This window comes from Camelina sativa, chromosome 5 (assembly GCF_030686135.1).
Source record: "Camelina sativa cultivar CO46 ecotype springtype chromosome 5, ASM3068613v1".
Lineage (NCBI taxonomy): Eukaryota > Viridiplantae > Streptophyta > Magnoliopsida > Brassicales > Brassicaceae > Camelina > Camelina sativa.
The window spans coordinates 40,785,287-40,807,558 of record NC_141884.1 but is presented as its reverse complement, the minus strand read 5'-3'; the positions used below and the strand labels follow the sequence as shown (position 1 = coordinate 40,807,558).

At 35.0% G+C, this 22,272-nt stretch overlaps 4 protein-coding genes, 1 non-coding gene and 1 pseudogene across 7 annotated transcripts; 4 read left to right on the top strand and 2 right to left on the bottom strand.

Annotated features, from left to right (window-relative positions):
• Nucleotides 1-322: 322 nt before the first annotated feature.
• LOC104788484 (E3 ubiquitin-protein ligase SINAT3) lies at nt 323-2,531 on the top strand. Its single transcript, XM_010514251.3, has 3 exons — nt 323-884; nt 1,250-1,636; nt 1,944-2,531. The coding sequence occupies exons 1-3, from the start codon at nt 642-644 to the stop codon at nt 2,310-2,312; spliced, it is 999 nt and encodes a 332-aa protein (XP_010512553.1). The 5' UTR covers nt 323-641; the 3' UTR covers nt 2,313-2,531.
• Nucleotides 2,532-4,224: 1,693 nt separating this feature from the next.
• On the top strand, nt 4,225-7,942 carry LOC104788483 (uncharacterized; annotated as a pseudogene). Its single transcript, XR_015558324.1, has 4 exons — nt 4,225-6,358; nt 6,466-7,085; nt 7,171-7,383; nt 7,470-7,942. The product of XR_015558324.1 is annotated as an uncharacterized LOC104788483 (transcript).
• A 3,235-nt stretch (nt 7,943-11,177) lies between these two features.
• LOC104788482 (uncharacterized) lies at nt 11,178-12,976 on the bottom strand. Its single transcript, XM_010514248.3, has 2 exons — nt 12,006-12,976; nt 11,178-11,515 (listed from the first exon to the last, which is right to left on the bottom strand). Exons 1-2 carry the CDS (start codon nt 12,714-12,716, stop codon nt 11,354-11,356), a joined length of 873 nt encoding a protein of 290 aa, XP_010512550.1. The 5' UTR covers nt 12,717-12,976; the 3' UTR covers nt 11,178-11,353.
• A 1,036-nt stretch (nt 12,977-14,012) lies between these two features.
• LOC104788481 (phragmoplastin DRP1B) lies at nt 14,013-17,915 on the top strand. The gene is made up of 14 exons (XM_010514247.3): nt 14,013-14,269; nt 14,567-14,630; nt 14,727-14,831; nt 14,974-15,078; nt 15,257-15,307; nt 15,405-15,466; nt 15,582-15,672; nt 15,952-16,016; nt 16,148-16,342; nt 16,420-16,539; nt 16,641-16,711; nt 16,788-17,064; nt 17,150-17,518; nt 17,609-17,915. The coding sequence occupies exons 1-14, from the start codon at nt 14,141-14,143 to the stop codon at nt 17,735-17,737; spliced, it is 1,833 nt and encodes a 610-aa protein (XP_010512549.1). The 5' UTR covers nt 14,013-14,140; the 3' UTR covers nt 17,738-17,915.
• Nucleotides 17,916-18,025: 110 nt separating this feature from the next.
• Nucleotides 18,026-18,098, bottom strand: TRNAA-CGC (transfer RNA alanine (anticodon CGC)). The gene has a single exon. It is a non-coding gene; the product is annotated as a tRNA-Ala (tRNA).
• A 457-nt stretch (nt 18,099-18,555) lies between these two features.
• LOC147945038 (cytochrome b561 and DOMON domain-containing protein At3g61750-like) lies at nt 18,556-20,744 on the top strand. 2 transcript variants are annotated; one of them, XM_087452255.1, is made up of 4 exons: nt 18,556-19,171; nt 19,263-19,662; nt 19,830-20,119; nt 20,206-20,744. In XM_087452255.1, exons 1-4 carry the CDS (start codon nt 18,965-18,967, stop codon nt 20,506-20,508), a joined length of 1,200 nt encoding a protein of 399 aa, XP_087308381.1. In that variant the 5' UTR covers nt 18,556-18,964; the 3' UTR covers nt 20,509-20,744. The 2 variants fall into 2 exon arrangements, with proteins under 2 accessions (XP_087308381.1, XP_087308380.1); XM_087452254.1 differs by having other exon boundaries at nt 18,618-19,171; nt 19,827-20,119.
• Nucleotides 20,745-22,272: the final 1,528 nt, after the last annotated feature.

Below are 22,272 nucleotides of genomic sequence, written 5' to 3'. Positions count from 1 at the left end.
GTTTTTTTTCTCATTAATCTTTGAAGTTTATTTTAGTGGTCGTTCTACGTTAGTAATTAACTTATTAAAAGAAACACTAAAATATTGATTAATCGTTTTTATAAAACATTTTAATTACAAATTGATTAGAATCGTAATGTAAAAACCGGAGAAAAACAAAACAAAATAAAATATAAAGGTAATCATGTGCACCATGTACATGTTTAGGCCCATCTTAACTGGACTAGGGCCCTTAATTAGTTAATTTAAAAAACATTTTAATTAGAAACGAAGAAATCATTAAGTGATTAATAATAATAATAAAATGATTAAATAATTTCCCAATCCAGTAATTTGTTATTTAATTCAATATTTAGTTTCCAAATAAACATTCTTCTTTCTCTGTACCACACAGCCGCCCTTCGTGACCGTCCGATTTTAAATCAGCGTTTCCGGTTCATTTGACGGCAACTCTCTCTCTCTGCTCTCTGCTCTCTCTCTCTCTAGAATTGATGAAGAAAAGCATCTATCTTTTTTGATTTTGGAAATTGAACAACAAACACTTCACGAGGGTTGACCTACTTCGTTCGGTGGCGTGTTCATACCCATCTGGATTTGATCTTCTTCGTTTCGATCGAAAGAATACGCCTTTTATTTCGAAAATGGATTTGGATAGCATGATGGACTGTACATCAACCATGATGGATGTGACAGATGATGAAGAGATCCACCAAGATCGCCATTCTTCTTACGCTTCGGTTTCCAAGCATCATCATCATCATACTAGTAGTAATCACACCAATGCTGCTGCTGCTGCTTCTGGTCTTCTTCCCACCACCACCAGTGTTCATGAGCTTCTCGAATGTCCTGTCTGCACCAATTCTATGTACCCTCCCATTCATCAGGTGTGTGTGATTTTGTTTCCCCTCCCGGATCTTTACTTTTTTGATTGTGTTGTGACTTGTGAGTCAGTTTCTGATGATTACTCTAAACATATATATATATATATATATATATATATATATATATATATATATATATATATGGATTTAGGTTTGAACCAGTGGTTGTGTTGGTCTTTGTAAGATAGCTTTAACTTGAACTTATCTGAATTTTCACTTATGACTTGCACAATTTTAATACTCATGTGTGATTTGACTAAATTAAGAATGATCCTCCATTGATTTGTTCCACAATCGTCACTGATGAGTATTGTGGAATTTGTGTCTGCACATAGCTTTGTTAAACACTTAGACTTTTTCCCCTGCAGTGTCACAATGGACATACTCTGTGTTCAACCTGTAAAACCAGGGTTCACAACCGCTGCCCAACTTGTAGACAAGAGCTTGGTGATATCCGTTGTTTGGCACTTGAAAAAGTTGCCGAATCACTTGAGCTACCCTGTAAACACATGTCACTTGGATGTCCTGAAATCTTTCCTTATTACAGTAAGCTCAAACATGAGACTGTATGTAACTTCAGGCCTTATAACTGTCCTTATGCTGGATCCGAGTGTTCTATTACGGGAGATATCCCTTTCCTAGTTGCTCACCTGAGGGATGATCATAAGGTTGATATGCATTCTGGCTGTACTTTCAACCATCGTTATGTCAAGTCTAATCCTCGTGAAGTCGAAAACGCCACATGGATGTTAACTGTAAGTACTCATGATTCCTCCTGCTTCATAGCTCTCTATCTATATATAAGTTGTGAGGCTTTGTTTACAGTCTTAAGGGGATGGTTTATGTTATGAAATTGATCTTATCTGGTATGAACTGTAATGTGAAGCTCTATAATGGTATGATCTTATTCTATAGGGAAGCTCTTGTTCTGCGAGATCATTGGTTGAATCTTCTCTCTCTCTCTCTACACATATTAAGGAGTTGTTAAACAATGACCGTCCCCTTATACGTATCAAAGTTTCTGTCTTTTAATTTTGTTTCTGATCCAAAATTGAAAATCAGGTCTTTCACTGCTTTGGTCAATACTTCTGTCTTCACTTTGAGGCTTTCCAGCTCGGAATGGCTCCAGTCTACATGGCCTTCCTGCGTTTCATGGGGGACGAGACAGAAGCTAGGAACTACAATTACAGTTTAGAAGTGGGAGGTTATGGTCGGAAGCTGATATGGGAAGGAACACCGAGAAGCGTAAGAGACAGCCACAGGAAAGTTAGAGACAGTCATGATGGACTGATTATACAAAGAAACATGGCTCTGTTCTTCTCAGGTGGAGATAGGAAAGAGCTGAAACTCCGAGTCACTGGAAGGATCTGGAAAGAGCAACAGCAAAGTGGTGAAGGTGGAGGAGGATCTTGTATCCCAAACTTGTCCTGAAACTAAAATGAAGAAAAATCAAATTGATTTTGAAACCTCGCCGACTCGTCTGTGTCTCTGTAACCATGTTTCTTGGTATCTGTAATTAGGGGTTATTATCTGACGATAAACTTGTGTTGTTTTATATATATACAGTTCACTACAATTCTGCTGTATCTGAAATATGTAAAAATGTTTATAATTCTCATTTGATGCGTCTCCAAAGGCGTTAGCTTAACATTGTTTCGACTTTGTTGTTTCGACTTTGTTAGTCCATTCACTCAACTTTTCCAATTGTTTTCAAAAAATAAATTTTAAATATTCCGGTATCATTTAATCAAATACTCCAAATTTCTTTGTTTATTTCAGTGTCTTTAGTGAATCTTTTTGTTAATTAATCTAACAACAAGTTAACAACCATCAATTGTTTCTACATAATACCAAAATACTCATGATCTTTGTAGTTAAAACCTTTATTGAGTAGCAATATAAGTTTGAGATTATTAGGAAAATACCATTGTGTTATCTAAATCATAAAGATTTACCGTTTTCTTAATGATTTTATTGATTTGTGATTGTATACCAATTAAAATACCAATTCTTCTTTTTTTTCTTCATAATTTTGTTTTGTTTTGTATATATTTATTAATAATTTTTAATTTTTACTATTTCAAAGACAAGCTTCGTGACCGGACGCCATCAACCGTTAGGTTTCGAGTAACATATACTCGGCCCATTAGTTTTTTGCTATGTTTCCAAAAGGTATGTTTTCAAAAGAATTAGTATTTTTGCCTCATTAAAAAAACTAATTTAAATTGTTTACATGAAAATACTAATTTTACAAAGACAATAAAAAATTGGTTTTCTCATAATTGATTTTATAAATTTTATTGCATTTTATAGACTTTCAAAATATGCATATTAACCATATTAATAATTTTCAAAATAGTTTTTTAAAAATGGTTTTCTCATAATTGGTTGTTGTGTATGATACATATTCTGCAAAAATAATTTCAGCAGTAATTAATGTTATTGGGCTCTGTGGAAAGTTGACGAGCTGGTGACAGAAGTCACATTTGATCAAAGGAGGAACATCTCCGTCCTATGTAGTCTTAGTGACGAGACTTAATTTGCTCCTGTGATTTGACAGGTAATCTTCGTGACCGGGCGTCATCAACCGTTAGGTTTTGAGTAACATATATTCGGCTTATTATTTTTTGCTATGTTTTCAAAAGAATTAGTATTTTTGCTCATTAAAAAAACTAATTTGAATTGTTAACATGAAAATACTAATTTTACAAAGACTATTAAAAGTGGTTTTCTCATAATTGATTTTATAAATTTTATTGTATTTTATAGACTTTCAAAATATGCATATTAACCATATTAATAATTTTCAAAATAGTTTTAAAAAATGGTTTTCTCATAATTGGTTGTTGTGGTGTATGATACATATTCTGCAAAAATAATTTCAGCTAGAGATAACTGTTGACAATTAAAAAAAGATTGAGAAAAGCAATAAAATAGTTAACGGTAAATAATGTAGAGATAATCGTTAACGATCGAATGTGAAATAAAAACTTAAATAAAAAAAAATTGAAAATGAAATTCCATTAGCTTGTTCAACATGCACAAACGAATACATGTGAAATAACTATATGTATATATAAGGAAAAAGAGATAAATTAGATTAATGTTTGCAAATGATTTTAAGCAAAAGATTAAGTGCACAAAACAGACACATAAGACTACCGAATTAGTTATAATTAGAGTTTTGGTCGAGCATGATGTTAGAGGTGTTACTAGCAGAATTGGTATTCTTTGCGTTGAATAAGGTGAGACTTCGCTGGGTCGATTCTTGGCGTATTCGTTTTGAAAGGTTACGATCGTATTTTCTTTTGTTTACGAAACGACGACGTTTCACACTTGTTCTTTAAACCCAGTGAGCTCTATCCCCCCAATCAATTCAATGGAGGTTCTAAACTCTGCTAATCCTAATACTAGTAATGGGGATTTCTTCAACTTCTCGTCTAATTCGAACAGAAGGAGGAGACTCACTAACAAGAGAAACCAGCATCGCTTCAACTTGCCCATCTCCAAATTTCAGTACTCAATTCTCCGAGTCTCGGCTCGTTTCGGAGAGACCTCGAGGCGACGCAATTCTCTGAGGAAGAAGATCATCGGTGATGAGAATTGGCGTTCGACTCCAAACCCCACAGGTACGAAACCTCCAAACGAAAGCCATAAGGTTGATGAAAACGAGGTCTTGAGTAGAACAAGATTAGGAGTAGGTCTCCAGGATTTGGAATCAGTTAGTTCTACTTCTAGGGTTCTTCTATATGCCAAGAAATTAGCTGAACAAATGGAGAATGGGGAAACTGTGATCCTTAAAGATACTTCTCTTGTCAAGTTCGTTTCTTCTTCTTCTTCAGAGGAAGAGTTTCGTTTCGTTAGCTCAATCCAAAACGCTATTCTTCGTCTTGACTTAGTTCCAAAGTTGCCGGCTATTGGCAGAGCTGTTTTGTGTGGTTACATTGGACTCTGGTTGCTGAAGACGGTGCTTGTGTTTAAAAAGAAGAGTCATGAGGTTGATGAGTGTACAGAGTTGGAGAAGGAGATGATGAGGAGAAAGATGAAAGCTTGGAAGGAAAAGGAAAGGGTGGAGAAGAAAGGTGCTACTGTGGAAGTTTTATACAAGGGTTTGGAAAAGCCGTCATTGGTTTCGTTTGAGAAGCCTAAGTTTGATCGGAAAGAACTTATGAGTAGCATATCTAAAGTAAAGGGTGCAGACAAGAAATTGGAACTCTTGAATTCTTTTCAGGTTGAGAGTGGTGAATCCTTGGACTTTGATAGTAATAAGATCCATGAAATCAAAGCAATGGCTAGACGGGCGCGGGAGATAGAAGCTGGCATACAACTTAATCAAAAGGAGAAGTGCGATGCGAACAAAGCAATGGACGACGATGATGAAGGTTTGACACACAGTGAAGGTGATGATGATGATAAAGATGAGAGCTTGGGGACTTCGACTGAAAGTGAAAACATTGAACTTTCTGGTTTTGCTGTTCCAATGGTGAATGGGGCTTTGATAGGTTCTGATTTTCCGAATCATCAAATGGCAGCATCTGACGCAGAAAAGTTGAGTACTGTGGTACCACTAGTTCCTACCAATGGAGTCATCCAATCTCCTGATGTTGTTTCTAAGGACAAGTTAAGTATGAAGAAGAATAGCACTGGTCGTAAGCTACGGGTCATACGGTCTGTAAAAGAGGCTAAAGAGTTCCTGTCAAGAAGAAGTGGTGAGAAAGAGCTTCCTCAGGAACTGTCTCAGACGATAGCCCAAGACAGTGTTGAAATATTCTCAAAGCAGAGCGATGAAGAGCGTGGTAAGGCTAGAAAACACGAATTGGTTGACAATAATAAAATCCTCGGTGCAGCTGTCAATGGAGACTTGAGATCTGCACTTGAGTCTACTTCTTCTGAACCGTTGGGGAAGGATGTTGATTCTCAACCCCTAAAGAATGATTACCAAAGACTCTCAGAACCTGGGAATGAAGATAAGGTATCGAGCAAGCAAAGAGATTTTATAAACGAAATAGAAGAGTGCAAAACAAGTTTTTCCAAATCACCCAAAAGTTCTTCTGGTGGTACTGAACATATAGAGAAGGAAGAACCATCAGAGAAGGGGAATGGGAATTGGATAGAGAAAAACTACCATGAATTTAAGCCAGTTGTTGAAAAAATGAGAGCAGGATTTAGGGATAATTATATGGCTGCAAGAGAGGGTGAAACTCAGGAGCCAGGTACGATTGCTGAAATTGCAGAACTTTACCGCAGTGAGTATAATGATGAGCTTGAGTGGATGAAGGACGAAAAGCTAAGAGACATTGTCTTCCTTGTTCGAGATAATGAGCTGGCTGGTAGGGATCCGTTTCACCTGATTGATGCTGAAGACAAAGCTATGTTTTTGCAAGGCTTGGAGAGGAAAGTTGAGAAAGAAAATGAGAAACTGTCTCATCTGCATCAGTGGATTCATTCAAACGTTGAAAACCTGGACTACGGAGTAGGTAATCTTTTCTACAACTTTGATTGAGACTAAGTTTTTTCAATATCTCACATTCACAAGTCAAAGTATATCTCAGTTATCTCCCTTCTTCTAATTATTACTATTCAGATGGCATCAGTGTGTATGATCCACCAGAAAAAATCATACCGAGATGGAAAGGGCCTACTCTTGATAAGAACCCCGAGTTTCTCAATAACTATCATGAACAGCGCGAAGCATTGTTTTCTGGAAAAGCTGCATCTGTATCTCCTGTGAAATTAGAAGAACAGAGCTCTCATCAGGAATTATCAGAGTCTGCTTCCTCTGAGAACACTCTCACCCCTTCATCTGAAATTACCTCAAGCCAGCCAAAGATTGTTGTAGAAGGAAGCGATGGATCTGTTAGACCTGGGAAAAAATCAGGAAAAGAGTATTGGCAGCACACGAAGAAATGGTCACGTGGGTTCCTCGAGTTGTACAATGCAGAGACTGATCCAGAAGTGAAAGCTGTTATGAGAGACATGGGGAAAGACTTGGACCGGTGGATTACGGAAGACGAAATCAAAGACGCAGCTGATATAATGGAAAAGCTGCCAGAGAGGAACAAGAAGTTCATGGAAAAGAAACTGAACAAACTCAAGAGAGAGATGGAGTTGTTTGGTCCTCAAGCTGTTGTGAGCAAATACCGCGAGTATGGAGAAGACAAGGAAGAAGATTATCTATGGTGGTTGGACCTTCCGCATGTACTGGTATGTTTTGTTGCTAAACATTTGAGTTTTGACATTGGAGAAACTGAAAAGTCCTTGAAAAACTAATTGTCTTTTCGTGTTTCAGTGCCTTGAGTTGTACACAGTTGATGCCAATGGAGAGCAGCAAGTAGGGTTCTACACATTGGAGATGGCAACAGATCTCGAGTTAGAACCCAAACCACATCACGTGATTGCTTTCGAGAACGCTGCGGACTGTCGGAACCTCTGTTACATTATTCAAGCTCATTTGGATATGCTACGAAGTGGAAACGTTTTCATTGTTCCGCGCCCGCCAAAGGTAAGGAAGTGGAAACTACCTTACCTCTCTGTACTTGTAATTTATTAAAGTTGTTGTTCTCTCTAACATATATAATATGTATACAGGATGCATTTAGAGAAGCCAAGGCGAACGGGTTTGGTGTAACGGTTATTAGGAAAGGAGAATTGAAGTTGAATATAGACGAGCCACTAGAAGAAGTAGAGGAAGAGATATGTGAGATAGGAAGCAAGATGTACCATGACAAAATCATGGGAGATCGATCTGTGGATATAAGCTCGTTGATGAAAGGTGTCTTCAACCTCAAGACAAAAAAGAAGAAAACGATCCAAGCGGGCTCTTGAAGATTCTAACAAGAAAAGTAGCTGAGGCACCAAGCCACACAGCAAAGGGTCTAGCAACAGAAGAGAGTTTGTAGGCAAACTTAAAAATGAATTAAGGCCATGTTCGTTAAGTCTGCATGAGCGCAAGCTACTGAGCCACTTCGAATGAAAGATAGTGGAAAAAAGATTCTTGAATAATGAAAATTAGATAACGCATAATTTAATCAAATATTGTATTTGTAAGCTTTTCCTTTAAACATGGCCTAAAATGATTCTAACTCAGTGATGGGATGTCAACTTATTAGTGGAGGCAAACCAACTTTGCTACTGATATTTCACTGACTTACATGCAACAAAACTTAATTTACTATTTTTAGATAGCGATGACAGCTTATACAAATAACTCAAAACAACTAATAAACAAAATTAAATAAAGATGATAGGAGAATTTTATTTTAAATTTTGACAAGATTTTTTAAAATATTTATATTATTAATTATTAATATATGGCATGTAAGTTAAAACATGACTTAATTGCATCAAATATATTGTCGTCAAAAGAAAATTTGATTTCTTTAATTTATTTAAACTCATACTCAGAGTTTTTAAAATTTGACGTACCCCGAAAAAAATAAAATAATAACATGTTAATTTATGTTATTTTTTCAAAAAATTAATGACAAAATGTATAATGAAAATATACATATTTTATTTGTCAAAATAATATGAAAGTATTTTCATTGTTCTATTTCTTAATATACTGTATAATGACATTGTAAAAAAAACCTTGAAAACAAATGGCATTCCATTGTCGTATCCAAAAAATCAAATAATAGATTTAAAAATAACATCAAATAATAATTGTTTGCACAAATTTGTTTTACTGATACAATGTTATTAGTGATGATTAGTACTTTAATTATATAATATACTCCTCTGTAGCATTTTAAATGATCACTACAAAAAAAAAGTGTTCCGCATCACTTATTTATATATTTGCATCAATTATTACAAATGATGTTAGTTTTACATCAATTAATATAAACCAGTGTTCGAAAAAGCGGTCTAGGCGGTCGCCTAGGCGCCGTCTAGGCGCTAGGCGCTCAACCGACGCCTAGACGACCGCCTAAACCGCCTAAAATCACATATATTTCGATTTAATATATTTATCTAATTTTTAATTATATATAATTAAAATTTAAAGTTTTACATTCATATACATAATTACAAATCTTTATATGTTGTTGATATCAATTAAAAACTACATTTTTTCCTAAGTTTTGTTTATGGTTTATTACTTTTATTTATCTAACATATATTTTTGTCTACAATATTACATATATAATGTTCTACGTTGAAAACGCCTAAACCGCCTAGCCTCCGATTAAGCGTTCTAGGCGCTAGGCGTTGGGTCACCGCCCAATTACCGCCTAGCGTTTTCTTGAACATTGATATAAACAATGTTAATATTTGTTACGATTTTAGATGCTACACAGTTGTAGCATTTGTTTATAATTGATGTTAAAATTGCTCCCTTGTAAGTAATTGATGCTAATATTAGTTAGATTTTTTATAAATAAATATTATTTGTAAATTTGCTAGCATCATTTCTTAAGTGATGTAAAATTTCTATCATTTGGAAAATTGATGCTAATATTTGTTTTGTATGTTTTTCTGTTAAGTGATGCAAATTACAATAAATTAGTATCAATTTAAATTAATTGATGCCAATTAATTAGGTATGGCATCACTCATTGTAATTGATGCTGAATTAAATATATTGTATCGGTTATAAAAAAGTGAGAAAATTTGTGATTAGTGTTTTTATTGATTAGTCTTTGGAATTAGTGAAAAATTTGTGAAATCTTTTGCTTTTAATCAAAAATTGTTGCGTATGAATGCAATGCGCATCTTTAACTTACTTTTGATTCCATACGCAAATTTTAAAATATTTTAAAAGAGCTGTAGCAGCATACTTGAACTCTGTATGATTGGAACAAACATCACATTGTAGCCTTGGAACCTGCTATGGTTGATTACATCAGCGAAATCTCCATCACCTGAAATTACAACCATATTGGCTGGTGATGGGTTTTGGTGGATCCAATCCTATATTCTCGAGAGAAGTATGAAGTCGGTTGCTTGCTTTTTACCTAGAAAAGTCCAAGCAAATAAACAATTATAAATGTTTGTTCAGTAAATATTAAAAAGATAAATCACTAGTAAATATCAAAAAAGATAAATCGCTAATAAATATTTTTTACCTTTGAATTGTTAACATGAAAATACTAATTTAACAAAGACTATTAAAAATGGTTTTCTCATAATTGATTTTATAAATTTTATTGCATTTTATAGACTTTCAAAATATGCATATTAACCATATTAATAATTTTCAAAATAGTTTTTAAAAATGGTTTTCTCATAATTGGGATCACTCATTGTAATTGATGCTAAATTAAATATTTTGTATCGGTTATAAATAAGTGAGAAAATTTCTGATTAGTGTTTTTATTGATTAGTCTTTGGAATTAGTGAAAAATTTGTGAAAGCTTTTGCTTTTAATCAAAAACTGTTGCGTATGAATGCAATGTGTATCTTTTTATTTTAAGTTACTTTTGATTCTAAGTATTGTAAGACTGTTGTCGAACGTTTGCACTGATTTGGGTATATCTCAAGGAACTGGTCACTAAAGCACAACCATTATTTTGTTGCTCGAAATTGAAAGATAGGGTTTCGATTATTAACAGCCGGCGTTACAGAATCATTTGGTTCAATTTCGAGCAACAATAATGTGTGACAGGATTGTCGGTACTAGTATACTACTCTCACCTCTATCTTACTGTATTATGCAATTTGGTTTTAATTCCCTCCGGTTTAATGTCTTGTTGGCCGGTTAAGTAATTTAGGTTTTTACTTCATCTCTTTATATATAAGTATGCAAGGCTACGGCCAAACACAAGACCAATGAATAATAATAACAAAACCTTCTTCAATCTAATATTCTATCTATCATCATAAACATCATCCACCATTGAATCTTTGTTCTCAGAGATGATCTCGGTGAACCTCTGGATTGAATATCTATCTTTTGAAGATTGGCATACTAGAGAGTATTGGGGATTGATTGTGGCGTATGTTTTAAACTAGAAATCGTAGTAACGCTTAAAACACTAACGTACCCCACAAGAGAAGAACAACTAGGATAGATTGTTAAATTGGGGCGTAATGACTAGTCCTCAGAATCAGAGTATCCGTGTCCTCGTCGAAGCCAACTGATAGGCTTGACCAAAGCCATACTTTACTAGTCTGCTTACAGCATCAAGATTCAAGTAGCTGTTTTGATTGCAAATAGCGAGAAGCCATTGGGAGTATTTCAACTGTATAAAACTTGTAACAAACGAACCGATGGATAGATTAACTAAAAGAAGAAACTTGGTTGGTTTAGAAGTTATCAATGTATTTTTTGGAGATTACAAAAACTCAAAAAAGTGTCAGAAAGAAGAATCACGAGTTTTTCTCTATTGCTGAACAAAACATATAAATACAACCACAGGTCTTAAGCCAAAATCATATACTCAAAGCATGAGTTTTTTCTGCTAATGCGAACTTGAACCAAATGAAAAAAACCAACCAGAAAACTTATAAGTAAAGAGTTAACGAGATCTTTAGGCTGAGACGAGATAACCTTGGCAACAAAAGCAAGCAATCACCACACCAACTAATGCTCCAGCAAGAACCTGCGAAGGAGTGTGACCGAGCAATTCCTTAAGCTTTCTTTGACTGATGGGATGTCCTTCGAACAAGTCCCTAATGATCAAGTTGAGAACCTGACATAAACAAAGACAACATTGTCATCTTACCTCACAAAAACAAACAAAATTGACACTTGGTATAAAATTCTCTTTCGAAAAACTCTTCATTCACTGAAATGTTGTCAAGATCACTGCTATCATCAACATGTGCCTAATATCCATAATCCCATTTCTTTAGTCCTTAACAATGCAAAACCATCTATAAGAAGAATTCTCTATAACCCTTCTGTAACAGACATGAACTTTAGCCTAAATCTCCAATAGTTCCATATCTAGTGATAACACAACCTCAAGTAAACCAGCATTTACATAAGCCATACACAAGCACTTCAAGAACCTAATATACTATCAGACAATCAAAACTCAACCATGAAAATAAAGAGGGTTGAGCTGAATCCATCACAGTGATACATCAAATGTCCTCACATAGAAATCTAGTCAAAAACTTGTACAACAGAGAAGACCAAAGTCAAACTCAGACAAAACTTGAGAATGGTATGTTTACCTCAGCTTGCATACCGGCATGGCGTCTAACACCGATAGCATCATACATCACAATCAAGCTAAAACCTAAACAAACAGGAAACAACGAATCCGCTACTCCATGGCAAAGCGCCACAGAGGTCGTCAAAGCCATACAAAGAGCAGAGTGAGACGAAGGCATCCCACCAGAAGCATAGAGTAAACGATAATCCCATTTCCTCTCAATGAAGAAATTGATAACCATTTTACTCGACTGCGCAAAGAACCACGCGAACACAGCAGAAACGAAGGTCGGATTGGACGAGAGCGTCGCAACGAAAGGGCTAATCTTGATCTTAGCGGAAGCCGTAACGCTCAAAAGGGCAATCCCTAAACCACCGTTGTGCTTCAAATCCCCGACGAAGTCCTCTGATGAAAACGCCGCCGTTTCGTCTCTGTAAGCTCGAAAACGAGACATCCATAGCCTGGATTGAGAAGAGACCAAACCCTTTATTGTTCGAACGATTGGGCGCAATACACAAAATGGGTTTAGCTTCTTGATACGACGATTGCAATCTGGTTTCGGATTCGATGATTTACAGCAAAATAAGGATAAGGTGTTGTTGTTGTTGGAAGCTTCGAACTTTTGGATAGAAGTTAGACGAGAAGGATAATGAGATATGGTTTTAGAGAAACAAACGAAGGAAGGATTTGATGTAGTTAGAGACTCCATGATGCTGCTAGTCTCCGACATACAGAGAGAGAGATTAGAAGAAGAAGAAGGAACACAAGTGTGTCTGTGTGGAGACTTGGCGAAGAAAGATTGGAGATTTCTTCAAACCAAGTGGGCCTAATCTCTCTCCATAATCTTAAAACTCTTTTAGCAAAAAGGGATTAGTTTAGCTAATTTGATTAAAAAACACTCTTTTTTTGGTAATTAACATAGAAATTGTGTGGTGGTAGAGAAAACCTAGAGACATTGTTTTCGTAAATTATAGTAACGGAAAATACCATTCGAGTATCGTGACTACTCGAGAACATTAAAAAAGAATATACTGTCTTTAATCATTAATAATTATGGGCCGCTCAGTGTTATATTGGGCCTTGGCCCTTGCTGTATAATGTTTGGATCTCTTTCCCATGATTTCTGTGATGAATTTTTTTGAATCGGTGATTCTTTAGAAGATCTTAGGCATTCCAAATTCTTTTGTTGATTTGATCCAAATTCATGATGAAGTTAGTATTGTACACGAGACCGATGTGAACTTTTTTACCCCTTTTAATTCAATTTAGTGAGATCTTTTTGGATTTTTTTTTTTTTTTTTTATCAAAAATTGTTGTGTATGAATGCAATGTGTGTAACCAATCCAATAATTTTTTTTTTTTTACTAATTATTATAATTTATACTATTCAACCGCTACAATGTTACCAACCAAACTAAATATTCAATCGTTCTCTTTAATCACACTATCTTTTCTCTCCGCTATCTTTAACCGTTTTTTCACATTTTCTATAACCGCTCGTAATTTTCTAACCGTCTTGTTTAAACATAGTCACCAATCAGACCTTTTATACATAAAGGTGTTCTTATCTTTGTTTGTAGTTTCTCCGATGACAAAGGACTACCATGGTGGACTTGAACCGATCTCCCATGGTAATTAGATTTCTCTCTACCTCCCTGTGAATTATAACTTCACAAAAAAACTCAAGTTAAACCATCACATTTTTTTTTTGTAAAACTGTGAATTTCATTAAAATGAAACGTTTGCAAATAATTTACGGTGACTTAGAAACTTGAGGCCATCCCTTGCCAAAAAAAAATTAAAAACAAGAGAGGGTCTAACTTTAACGGACAATGAGTAGATCAACTAGTACAAGATAGAACAAAAATATGAAGAAAATCAAATAAATAAATAACCAAATACAACCTCCATTTTGTGCATAGCTTGTTCAATAGAAGTTATGTATATAAGGTTTGACTATTCAACGGGGGTATTTTGGGTATTTTCAATTTTTGGCTTATATATATTTATGAGGAAAAAAAATAATATTCAACGGTCTTCTCGCGGTTATACAACTTCTGGCGTTCGCTTCTCCTCCTCGTACGGACCCCGCCGGAGACCAAATATCGCCGGAAGATTGATTCCAACGTTGATTAATCGGAGCTGATTTTCGTTATGGAGAGTTTGATTGCGCTTGTGAACAAGATACAGAGAGCTTGTACGGCTCTTGGAGATCACGGCGAAGGAAGCTCCCTCCCAACTCTCTGGGACTCATTGCCTGCAATCGCCGTCGTCGGTGGTCAGGTTTGGATCTCTTTCCCATTGATTCCTGTGATGAATTCTTGAATCGGTGATTCTTTAGATCTTAGACATTGTCTCCTCGGTTCCGTATCTGATCTCGTTTGGGGTTATCCTCTGATATCTTCCCCTTGAATGAATCGTTGAATGATTTGATTTGATTTGATCCAAATTCATGATCTGAGACCGATGTGAATTTGTTGCCCCTTTTAGTTTTCAATTTAGTTTGCTTTTTAATCAAAAACGGTTGCGTATGTGATGCAATGTGTGTAACCAATCCAATTGATTTGATGGGAATTGTAGAGTTCTGGAAAGTCTTCAGTGCTAGAGAGCGTTGTAGGAAAAGACTTTCTACCTCGTGGAGCTGGTAAGCTTGTTTAGATGAACAGATCAAAAATATATATTGATTCATCTCATGATATACTCTAGTTACTTAGAACAACAAACAATGTCTTCAATGTAGGGATTGTTACACGTAGACCTCTTGTCCTGCAGCTTCACAGAATTGATGAAGGCAAAGAGTATGCTGAGTTTATGCATCTTCCTAAGAAGAAGTTCTCCGATTTTGGTATATTTCTTGTTTGAGAAAAGATGCTCTTTATTTTTCCTGTGACTGTTTGCAGTATCCTATTTGTTATTTACGTGCACACATTCTTCTCATCTGGCTTTCTTAAGTTTGAGATATCTATTTCTTTTTTCTTGGTATGTAGCTGCTGTGAGGCAGGAGATCTCGGACGAGACAGATCGTGAAACTGGTCGCAGCAGCAAAGTTATATCTACAGTTCCAATTCATCTCAGTATCTTCTCTCCCAATGGTAAGAGAAGCAATTCTACTTCCTACATTTGCATCCAACAAAGTAATTAAACATGCTTTAGGAGTCCCAGATCTTGTACACAGGGTCTGAAATCCTTCCAAATTTATGTTTTTCTACCATCTTTCCCATTTATCTTCCACTCCCATACTTAACAATTTTGTTTCTTTAATGTTTGTAGTTGTGAATTTGACACTTGTCGATCTTCCTGGGCTGACAAAGGTAGCTGTTGGTAAGTGAGCCAGTCTTTGTTTTCTCATGATATCCCACAACCCAAGTCCTCTTTATTGACAAACATTAATGAAAAATTCGTGCCATTGATGTTGTAGATGGTCAGCCTGAAAGCATTGTTCAAGACATCGAGAACATGGTCAGATCGTTTATTGAGAAGGTAACTATTATTTGTGTGTAGCAGAATACAACTGTAGAAGAATGATGCTTTTCTATTCTCTAAGGGTTGTGTGTTCAAGCAAAGTAACAAAGATTGATCATTCATTTTTTGACAGCCCAACTGCATCATTCTAGCTATTTCCCCTGCAAATCAGGATCTTGCTACATCTGATGCCATTAAGATCTCTCGTGAAGTTGATCCAAAAGGTGCTGGATTCTTCCCTCTTTATATTTTGATACAAATGCTTTCTGAATTCACTTCGAGTTCTTTTTTTCTGTGGTTATAAGCGACTAGGACATAGTAAATATGGTTTAAGTTCTATGGAGCTTTGTATATATGATTGAGTTGCGTGGTCGGTGCCTAGTGGTAATCTTATTATGAAATTATCTATAGTAAACGAAGACGATGATCCTTGCAACTAATATACCTTGAAATTAATTTGAATTGATTAATTTATGTTGCTTCGTTGCACTTGTTGTTCTCAGGAGACAGGACTTTTGGAGTTTTAACTAAAATTGATCTCATGGACCAAGGCACTAATGCTGTTGATGTAAGTTTGTATTCACACAACAATTTATCTCAGAGTGCAATATGAAAAAGACACAACAAAGATTAAATATGAGAATCTCAGAGTAAATATTTAACAGTCCCTAAGTGTTTCTATATGTTTGGAGATTTCAGATACTTGAAGGAAGGGGATACAAATTAAGATATCCTTGGGTTGGAGTTGTAAACCGGTCTCAAGCTGACATTAATAAAAGTGTTGATATGATTGCTGCTCGTCGGCGTGAACGTGATTACTTCCAGTCTAGCTCAGAATACAGACATTTAACTGAGAGAATGGGTTCAGAGTATTTAGGAAAAATGCTCTCTAAGGTATATAACTGCTGTATATGAAGCTTTTAACATAAAAGATTTGGTAGTTTCTCTAAAACTAGCTATACCTTTTTCAGCATTTGGAAGTTGTTATCAAGTCGAGAATCCCAGGACTTCAGTCTCTTATCACAAAGACTATCTCCGAGTTAGAGACAGAGCTAAGCCGTCTTGGGAAGCCTGTAGCAGCTGATGCTGGTGTAAGGATCTTATATCTTTAGGACTTTTTTGCCTTTCATTCTACTGAATCTTCTCTCATTTCAAATCCCTCCTTCGTTAATACTCACTCTCTTGAATGCAGGGAAAACTTTATATGATCATGGAAATTTGCCGCGCCTTTGATCAAACTTTTAAAGAACATCTCGATGGCACGTAAGTCACCCGCATGTTTCTGGATTGTTTCTAATGAAATTTTCTGGCTTTATGATTACCACTAACAACCTCACAGGCGCTCAGGTGGTGAAAAGATAAATTCTGTGTTCGACAATCAATTCCCAGCTGCCATCAAAAGGCTGCAATTCGACAAACATCTCTCCATGGACAATGTAAGGAAGCTGATCACTGAAGCTGATGGATATCAACCGCATCTCATAGCTCCTGAACAAGGATATCGCCGTCTCATAGAATCATGCTTAGTCTCCATTAGAGGCCCTGCTGAAGCAGCTGTCGATGCGGTTCATTCTATTCTCAAGGATCTTATCCACAAATCCATCGGCGAAACATCTGTAAGAATATCTCTCTCAGGTCTCAACAGAGTTCAAAATGATAATCACTTTTGACCCATGATTATCTGTTTCATCATCACAACAGGAACTGAAACAATATCCAACGCTTAGAGTGGAAGTATCAGGTGCAGCCGTGGATTCATTGGATCGAATGAGAGATGAAAGCAGGAAAGCAACTCTGTTACTAGTGGACATGGAGTCTGGTTACTTGACTGTCGAGTTCTTCAGGAAACTCCCACAAGATTCTGAAAAAGGTGGGAATCCGACACATTCGATTTTTGACAGATACAACGATGCTTATCTCCGAAGAATCGGTTCAAACGTGTTGTCTTACGTGAACATGGTCTGCGCTGGGTTGAGAAACTCCATACCGAAATCCATTGTTTACTGTCAAGTCCGTGAAGCAAAACGAAGCCTTCTTGACTTCTTCTTCACCGAACTTGGCCAGAAAGAGGTAAACAATAACCATTATCCTCAACCTATATGAGCAAACTGACTATTAACATATGAGTAAGAATGTTAAAATGGTTTGGTGTTGAAATAGATGAGCAAATTGTCGAAATTGTTGGATGAGGATCCTGCGGTTCAGCAGCGAAGAACTTCAATTGCAAAGAGGCTGGAGTTGTATAGAAGTGCTCAGACGGATATTGAAGCAGTTGCTTGGTCCAAGTAGAGAGGCCTCTTCAGTCTTCACACTCCATTTTTTTTTGTTTCTTTAGGATACGTTTCCTTCTTCATTTTTTTTCATTTGTCTTTTTATTTTTTGTTCGAATTGACATTGATTCTGAATAAGTTTTGTAAGAGGATATAACTGGGACAGGAATATGATTGATCAAATTATTATTACAAAATTAAATAGCATTCATGTGAAGCTCTCTCCTGTTTCAATCAACCGCGATATAACTAGACAAGGAAGAATTATGAATTATGAGGCGGTCAAAAAAACAAAACACAAAAACTGTGGAGATGCGGGGAATCGAACCCCGTGCCTCTCGCATGCGAAGCGAGCGCTCTACCATATGAGCTACATCCCCATATTGTCTTATGTTCCGGTATAACTAAACATATATCTATACTGACTCTGTTCCGTTACTGAATATGTTTAAATTCTTTTGCATGTGAAAAAAGGTAACTTGTCACCAAAAATAAATGAATTTTGTTTGTGTGATTGGTACTCATTGAAGCTGTAAAGGTTCGTACCACAATAATGAAAGTTTTAAAAAATTAAAGTAAAGAAAGAACTTGGGGTTAATTGGTGACTTTGTTTCTAAGTTCTGTTCCAATATCCCATGAAAAGAAAAGAAGAAAAGATGATGTTGATGAGCGTGGCACCATCCTGACCAAATATACCTAATGAGTAATGATTCAGACTAAGACTAGTCCACTTCCCACTTGTTCCAGTTTACGACCCCACTCTCTCTCTCTCTCTCTCCAATCTCTGTCTTCTTCTTTTTCCCCTCAAATAAGCAAAGTTAAAAATAAAAAAACTCCAGATTTTTAAACAATAGTTTCATATAATTTCTCAACCTCAAATAGCAATTGACAATTGTTTTAACTGACAAAAAGCAATTATTTCATCGCATCTCTTGGTGTATTTTTATATTTTTTTTGTCGGTTCACGTGTCGGTTTTAGTGACAGAGGGGACATAAATTGTCCGATACTTAACCAGTGAAACATCAACTCCAGTATCTTTCTCAAAATCCTATCGAAGAGAGCTAAGCTGATTTAAAAACAATTTGATGATTATGATTGATCGCCATCTTCAACCACTTTCACCACCAAACTCTCAATCACTCTTCTTCTTCTTCTTCTTCTTCAAGCAACCAACACCAAAACACACCCTCCACATCGTACCTCACTCCACGTTTGCTCCTCTTCACCTCTGCTTCGATTCCTACCATGAGACCTTTCGTAGGGCTTTACATCCTCTGTCTCCTTATCAGCCAAGATCTACCCTTTCTAGCTGCAGATGACGTCAATGCCATAAACGACTCTACTCAGAATCTCTGTTTTGCTAGTCGATTATCTGATTTTCTCCCACCACCGTACAGCAACATCTCCGATAACATGCCATGTACTCCTCTTTGGAACACGTTCGTCTTACGGGTAAACATTACTATAACACATTTTGTTTTTTACTTTCTTTGCTTTTTAAACCAATCCATGATTTTGGTTTTCCAATGTCTCTGTTTTGCAGTACTCAGAAAGCAGAGACAATGTGATGACGATCATAGTATCAGCTTTATACACAACCGGATGGGTTGGGATAGGATTCTCGAAAGATGGAAGAATGGTTGGATCAAGCGCGATGATCGGGTGGATTTCGAAAAAGGGTCACGCCAAAATCAAACAATACTATCTCCAAGGAACGGAGAGAGACCAAGTTGTGCCGGATCAAGGAGAATTGCAACTACAAAAAGTGCCTCCTGTGGTGGCTCTTCACGGAGCAATGATTTATTTAGCTTTTCAGGTGAAGTTCGTCGTTAGAGTTCCTCGTAGAGCCGTCATTCTAGCGTTTAGCACCGCTTATCCTTCCAAGCTAGGCCGTTTGACTAAGCACGATGATAAAACTACAGTCATCGTCGATTTCTCCAAAGGTATCTATATCAACATGACTTGCAAAACACTAAAATGTTGTGACACTAATGTTTTACGTGCAAGCTTTTATAACATTAAAGTCCATAATACTAGTTTAGGCAAGTTAAAACACAGGGGACGATCCAATACTTAGTGTCTTGTTGTGTGTTCTTGGTCTATGCAGCAGCGAGTGGAGCAAGCTCTATAACGACGACGACTTCTACGGAGAAGACAAAACATGGAGTAATGGCGATACTCGGATGGGGTTTTTTGCTTCCCGTAGGGGCAATCTTGGCGAGATATCTTAGACATAAAGACCCTCTTTGGTACTATCTTCATATCGGTTTACAATTCACGGGGTTTATCTTCGGTTTAGCCGCTGTTATTCTTGGGATTCAGCTTTACAATAGGATCCATCCGAATATACCTGCACATCGAGGCATTGGGATCTTTCTTCTAGTCCTTAGCATTCTTCAGGTTTGAGAAGTCTCTTGAGTTTAAGAGTCCAAATAAGGGTTTTGTAAGTTTTGGCTGAAACATATTATGGGATTCTGTTTTTGTAGGTTTTGGCTTTCTTTGCACGGCCACAGAAAGAGACAAAGTTGAGGAGATATTGGAATTGGTATCATCATTGGATTGGGAGAATCTCTCTCTTCTTTGGAGCAGTGAACATTGTTCTTGGGATCCGAATGGCGAATAACGGAGGAGGAGATGGATGGAAAATTGGATATGGATTTGTGTTGTCATTGACGTTACTTGCTTTTGTTGTTCTTGAAATATTAAGGATCCGTGGCTCCATTGGTTCTCCATCTTCTCACACCTCTCCCTCTTTTGAGGCACATCCAAGTTCTTCTACTAGTGTCTGATTCAATATCATCTGTTTTTGTCATTGATTTGTTTCTTGTACATATATAAAGGCACTTTTTTTTTTTTTGTTCTTATTATTTTCTTGGCTAAAGTCATTGCATTTTATAGTCGATAAGTGATTTTTGTTTTTGTTTTTTGTTTCTTTTTGGATCTTAATTTGTTCTCATTTAAGATGTAAGTTGAGTTCTGAAGGTTGTTTGTTCCTGAAAAGTGAAAAACATAGTATTATTCTTTATTTTCTTGAATAACATTATGAAAGACCCTAAACGATTAACAGAAGTATTGCCCATTTTAGTTCAAATGCAAATTTAGTATCCACTTCAATTTATATTATTAATCATAATTGTATACAGTACTAAATTTTTGTGTGGAATACAAATATTTTTTATTTATTCTGACACACAAAAAATGTTATATTTCATTTTTTTCCTATGAGATGATTTTTTTTCTTTCTTTTATAACATTCAGAATCGAAACCATTGGCACACTATAACTTTATCAAATATCGAAATTGAAAACAAAGACTACACGGATTTGAAATTTCAACTTGCAGTATCGTGTAAAAGATGAGATACTTTGATTATGAATCTCACATGTAGGTTTATAAACCCAATTAATAAAAGGAAAAAAAAAAACTTAATTTTTAAAAAACAACCTAAATTAATTACTAAACTAGGATCAACATTTTTTAAAAAAATTATAATATAATAATTAAAATTATTATTTTTTTAAGTTATTTTGTTTGAGATAATATTTATTTAAAATTGTTATGTAAATCTATTAGTCTATTTGAATACTAATTATTTTAGAATATTATAGTATTTTATTTTTGATGTATTATTACAGTTTTATATTGTTTGTTGTTATATTTGCATCATTATTATGTGAAATATAAAATAGTAATTTTAATATTATAATTGTGAGTAAATAAAAATTATTAATTTATTATTTATATAAATTTAGTTTTACCAACCTGTCAATGTGGAAATTAAAACACACATTTCATACAATGAATAATATATCTTCGTTTTTAAAAAAATCAAATCACAACATATGCAGAAAAAATATGCATTTTAAATTATAAGTATTATATGAAAATTCCAAACAATTTGTAAATAAAATAAAATAAAGATGATAGGAGAATCATAATTTGAAAACTTAACAAAATCTTCGAATTTAGTTATTAAAAATAATTGTATTGTATACTTGGATATAAATTCTTAGTTTTTAAAATTCTGATTGGTTTATATATTTTTTTAAAAAAATAATTAGTAATTTCGTCCATAATTTATTAGAGAGAGAAAATTATTTTTTAGATTTTTTAATATTTGATCCGTAAGTGTTTTTTATTTTTAATTAATTATATTTACTTAAATTAGTTAATTAAACTTAATTATTTTTTTCTAATGGCAATTGAATGTAATTTTTTACACATTTTAAGGTTAGTTTTATATTTGTACTTCTCAATTAATATAGTAGGATATTTTAATTTTTAGTTATTGCTTTGGGATTAAAATTTTTTTTTTTAATAAAGTCACATTAATCTTTTAAGAAACCGGCAAAATCTCCTAAATAGGCAAAATCTATTAAAATCTCATTTTTCCTATTTTTTATGATATGGTCTATTTATTTTTAGAATCATGAATCAAAAACCAAAAATATATTTATTTAATTAATTAATTAATTATATTTATTTAAATTAGTTAATTAAACTTAATTATTTTTTTCTAATGGCAATTGAATGTAATTTTTTACACATTTTA